Here is a 4982-nt window from a genome sequence, read left to right as displayed (position 1 = left end):
TTCTTCCTTCCTTTTTTCTTTCATTTTCTTTCTTTCTTTCTTTCTTTCTTTCTTTCTTTCTTTCTTTCTTTCCTTTCTTTCTTTCTTTCTTTCTTTCTTTCTTTCTTTCTTTCTTTCTTTCTTTTTCTTCTTTCTTTCTTTCTTTTCTTTCTTTCTTTTCTTCTTTCTTTCTTTCTTTCTCTTCTTCTTTCTTCTTTCTCTTTCTTTCTTTCTTTCTTTCTTCTTCTTCTCTTTCTTCTTCTTTCTTTCTTTCTTTTTCTTTCTTTCTTTCTTTCTTTCTTTCTTTCTTTCTTTCTTTCTTTCTTTCTTTCTTTCTTTCTTTCTTTCTTTCTTTTCTTTCTTTCTTCTTTCGTCTCTCTCTTTCCCTCCCTTCTCTCTCTCCTACCTCACACCCACGCCCCTTCCTTCCTCAGCAGTCATTCATGAGGAAATGTCTCCCTTTATATTCATGCTCCGCAGTCAAGACTTTTAGGACCCATGTCCCACCCACCCAAGGGCTCCCTTCTCTAGCTGGGCCCTCGCCACTATACAAGGGTATGCAGTATAAAATGTCCATTTTCCTGTGAAAACTTTTCTTGTTGAGATTTTAATTTTTTTGTGGTTTTTTGTTTTGTTTTGTTTTGTTTTTTCAGTGAGGGAAAGGCTTGTTGCCTTAGCCACCAATGTGGACAGCAGAGATTGACTACTCCTGTTGCTGTCAGCCCTGTTAACACCACTGAGGACAGAATCAGCCCAAGTCTCCAGCCCCCACCCCACCCCCACCAGGTCTCATTGAGGGGACAGTCCTGGAGGCTCAGCATGGGCCCTGCCTGTCACAGCAGCTCACTGCCTAATGGGCTTCCACAGCAGAACGCAGAGATCTCACTGCTGTTTCTCACGGCCCTAGAGAATGGTAGGGAAAGATCTGTATCTTCTTTCCCTATCCGTCTTATGTCCTAATGCAGTTATTCCAGGACCTGGAGTAAAGATCCCTTCAAATACAAAACGTGCTAAGACTCGACTTCCTTGGAAACAGATCTCCACTTCCTTGGAAATTGATCTTCAATGTACTGAAGAGAGAAAGAGACGCTTACACCAGACGCGTCAGCGGGAAATGACCCAGAGACACCCTGTTAGGTAAGGACACACATCATCCAGATCTGAGGGCCAAGAGGGGCATTCAAAAGCCTCCAGAATAAACTGCAGTGCATGCACAAATGTTCCTTCTCATTAAGGGACATGCACACTTCCTTGGTCTCAAAATCTAAGTCACGACAACATTAATTAAGTTACATCTACAAGTTACAAAATGATGGCATAATATTTATTATACATTACATATTGTATATACTTATGTTTATATATGATTGCTTTACATTTTAAGCATATGTACATTTCTACTTTTACTTTTAATATTTTAAACTTCAAAATTTTTCTTTAAACATTCTAGGCTTCTGTTTTTTGTCAGTTTGGCATTACACATCATCCACTTGGGAGACAACAGTAAGAAGCATTTTATTTATACTCCCTTTTTATTGTATATTTATTGTTTAGTCATCATCAGTCTCATACTTTCAATGTTTTCAAAAGGTTATCAAGGAGAGAAACATAAGGGTAACAGAGAAGAAATCAACAATGCTACAGCACAGAAGCTCCAGCAGAAAACACTCAACTGGATGCTGAATAATTTTGGAGAGGGGAATGGAAGCATGGATGGCTGGCGGCCCCAGGATTCAAGTCCCTACCTCAGGGCTTTCCAAGGTGGTAAGTCGCCTTGTCCCCCGAAAAGCTTTGTGGTCATCTCCGTCACTGGCCTCCCAGTTTAGGATCGGAGAACAACTTGGAATACATTAAGGATAAAATGAAAGCCCCAACAGAGCTCATTTTATCATCTTCACATGATGATATACTATAAAGTGAAAAGTATGTCCGAGTGAGGTGCTCCTCTGCTGTGAAAACAAGTTGTGCCCTTTCATTGGTATGAGGTTGCATTTGCTCAGGTCTAGAGGAGTGTGATTTAAAGATATTCAAGCAACTATTGCACCCGAAGTGAAAAGCGGGCCCTTGATTGGCTTATTGCAGACTCTCAGGCTCCAGACCCCACGTCTCTGGCTTGGGGGCGGGGGGTGGTGTCATGTTCCTCTGGCAGGGACAAGGGGTTGGGAGGGTTTTCTGTAGTCCTCAAAACCTGTGGGTGGTCCCTGCCCTGAAGGCCTGGTTTTAATCACTGTCCCGGAAAGTCACAGCCTGACTTTAACATATGAATGGAAGGAAGAGAGAAAATCTGACTTGCAGGGTCCTTGAGCCAGATCCTGACCCTCCAGGACCCCTGGCAGTTTGTTTTGAATCCTTAAATTAACAAGTAGGGTTTACCTGAGCAAACACACATGGGCAGGGAGGTAAACTTTAGGCCTCTCCGGGGAGGCTCATGAGGCCCTCTCGGGGGGAGTCTCCCGCGAAGGGCCAGGAGGCAGCCGGCGCCAACACCCAGAGGTCCCCCCAACAGGCGCGCCCCCGCCGCTGCGCTGCTGCAGGAATGGCGGCACCTGCGTCCTGGGCAGCTTCTGCGTATGCCCCGCCCACTTCACCGGCCGTTATTGCGAGCACGACCAGAGGCAGAGGTGCGCGCCTGCGGGAGCGGGCTGAGAGTTGGGCGGGGGGAGAAGGGGCGCTTGACCTTGTGGAGGGGAGCGGGCGCGGCGGGGGCGCCGGGTAGAGGTTGGGGAGGAGAGTGGATGGGCGCAGGCGCTGAGCACGCGCGGGGCGGGGCGGGGCGTGGAGGGGAGCGGACACGAAGGGCGGGGGGCCGGGCGGGGCGATCCCGCCGATGGTGCCTCTCTGTCCGCTCAGGGAATGCGGCGCCCTGATGCACGGAGCCTGGACCCTCCACCGCTGCCGCCTTTGCAGGTGTGTGTTCGCAGCTCTGCACTGTCTCCCCCAGCAGACGCCCGGCAGCTGCGGTAAGAGGATCGCGTCCTGTGCACACAGTCCCCGCACGCCGGGCATTGCTCCTTGGTACCTTCCAATCCGCAGAGATGTAGCTATGCCAGGCGACACAGAAATGAGAAGCTGGGTTGATTGATCACTTAGGAAAGTCACACTGGTTGTGAATCACATAGCATGTTATCATTATTATTTAGAGTGATTCCTAAGTTTACTCTGCCCCGATTGCTGGGTTTAAATGTGTTTTCCAAACAGTGGCCTTTGAGTGAGCAGACTTTGGGGAGCACAGCAGCTGGTAAGCAGAGCCAGCCTGGCAGAGAGGTTGCCCACTCAATCTCCAGTGACACCACGCCAACACCGTCTCCTTAACTTTGAAATGAGGAGGGCACTGGAGCAGGACAGGGACAGGCGTGGATGGCCAGGCGCCGCCCTTTAGAGCCAACCAGGCAGTGCTCCCAGAGAAGGAAGGCACCTTGTAACCACCCTCAGACCTGCCAGGCATAGGAAAAGCCAGGAGGGTGTGGAGAACACATGGGGTGAACACTCATTTGTGAGAATTCTGAGCAGGGAGCAAACTCAAGGCACATGTTTCCCTTGTTAAACTCAGGAACATGAATTTCCTGGGTCAGAAAACAGACTTAGGAAAAGGAAGCACAGTCTTTCCATCCCACATCCTGCACCCTTTCCCCTCTTCAGCATGCTCTGCCTGGACTCCAGTGAGAAGCACAGTGAATGAAGGCACATCCCTTCAGCCTCTTCATCAGCCCTGGGGGCCTTGGCTGTGCAGTGAGCAGTCAAAGCTCCCAGACCCCCTTTTCTGTTCCTCCGTCCACCTTCTTCGACTCTGGCCAAATCCCACAGTTGAAGGGGATGTACTTCCTGATATCACAGCCCTTCAACAGCACCCCCCACCCCTTTGTCCACTGTCAGGACTGCAGGGAGGGGCACCACTACTGGGGGTGGACCCTCCAATCCAGCCTCCTGCCCCTGCCTTCCTGGTGGGCCCAGTAGTGGAGGAGCGCACTTAATGACTGCTCAGCTTCCAGCCCACCTTCCTGCCCCTCCCTCCCTGTGCTGCAACCTTGGGAGGATGAGCTGTCAAGAGATGCTAAATGAAGTACAGCCCATCAACCCCCCTTCCTGCCCCTCCCTTCTCATGCAGCTGTGCGTGGTGTGGCCAGTGCCAGTAGGAGAGAGAGATGATAGTACAGCATTGCACGATGTTGCGGGTTGTCCTCCCTCTCTCCTGCCCACCGGGTTTCCCAAAGCACCCTGCTCCTTCTGTTTGCCGGGCTTATGCCCCTGATTCACTGGCTGCTCCTTTTGTGGCTCAGAAAAAGAAGGACACAAGTTAGGGAACAGGCATCGGGATGGCAAGTGGCACCTGTGTGGTCCTACAGGTGAAGTCATTTCCTACATGCCCTTGGCGCTCCCAGCAGGAATGTGGGGCCAGGGCTAGCTGTGGGCATTTGCAGTCTCCTGTGCAAGGCCAGCTTGGGTTCAGAAGCAACAGGGCAGGGACCAGATTCCAGACCCTCTGCTTACTGTTTTCTATCCTTGGAGACCTCCAAGGCTGGGACTGCTGTCTGCCAAGGACTGGGACAGTGGCTCCTCCATGTGACTTCTGCTCATCACAGCTAAACAAAATAGTCATGTTTCACAGTAATTTGTCAGGTGCCGAGAGGACAGGAGCACTTTTGTACTGTTGGACCTTCCTTCCTCAGGGCGGATGACCCTGCTGGCTTGCTGACGGAGGTTATGATGACAGGAGGGATGGTGATGAGAATGATGATGGCTCTCAGTATAGTTCAGGCCCTGTCTCCACCTTATCCCGTTTGATTCTCTTAAGCCCATGAAATAGGTATTATCGTACTTTTTATATTTGAGGAAACCGAGGCTTAGAGGAGTTAACTCCTACCGCTAATAAACAGGATCTGATGTTTCTTTTTTTTTTTTTAAAAGATTTTTTATTTATTTAGAGAGAGAAGAGAATGGTAGAGAGAAGCATGAAGGGAAGAAGGTCAGAGGGAGAAGCAGACTCCCCGCTGAGCAGGGAGCCC

The 4982-nt window shown here is 49.7% G+C and overlaps 1 protein-coding gene across 1 annotated transcript; it reads left to right on the top strand.

Moving 5' to 3' along the window:
* The first annotated feature begins 1093 nt into the window (after positions 1–1093).
* LOC113915711 (cryptic protein-like) lies at positions 1094–3484 on the top strand. Its single transcript, XM_035725977.1, has 5 exons — positions 1094–1116; positions 1430–1482; positions 1534–1743; positions 2486–2600; positions 2830–3484. Exons 1-5 carry the CDS (start codon positions 1094–1096, stop codon positions 3059–3061), a joined length of 633 nt encoding a protein of 210 aa, XP_035581870.1. The 3' UTR covers positions 3062–3484.
* The last annotated feature ends 1498 nt before the right edge of the window (positions 3485–4982 follow it).

This window comes from Zalophus californianus, unplaced genomic scaffold, assembly GCF_009762305.2.
Source record: "Zalophus californianus isolate mZalCal1 unplaced genomic scaffold, mZalCal1.pri.v2 scaffold_26_ctg1, whole genome shotgun sequence".
Classification (NCBI taxonomy): Eukaryota; Metazoa; Chordata; class Mammalia; order Carnivora; family Otariidae; genus Zalophus; species Zalophus californianus.
This window is presented reverse-complemented; position numbering and strand designations above follow the sequence as displayed.

Bases quoted from the DNA above. Each gene is read 5' to 3' on its own strand.
- LOC113915711 (XM_035725977.1), top strand. From the start codon at position 1,094: ATGACCCAGAGACACCCTGTTAG. The intron at 1,483-1,533 runs GTAAGAAGCATT...TTTATTGTTTAG, and splicing joins CATCCACTTGGGAGACAACA to TCATCATCAGTCTCATACTT. The intron at 1,744-2,485 runs GTAAGTCGCCTT...TCCCCCCAACAG, and splicing joins CCTCAGGGCTTTCCAAGGTG to GCGCGCCCCCGCCGCTGCGC.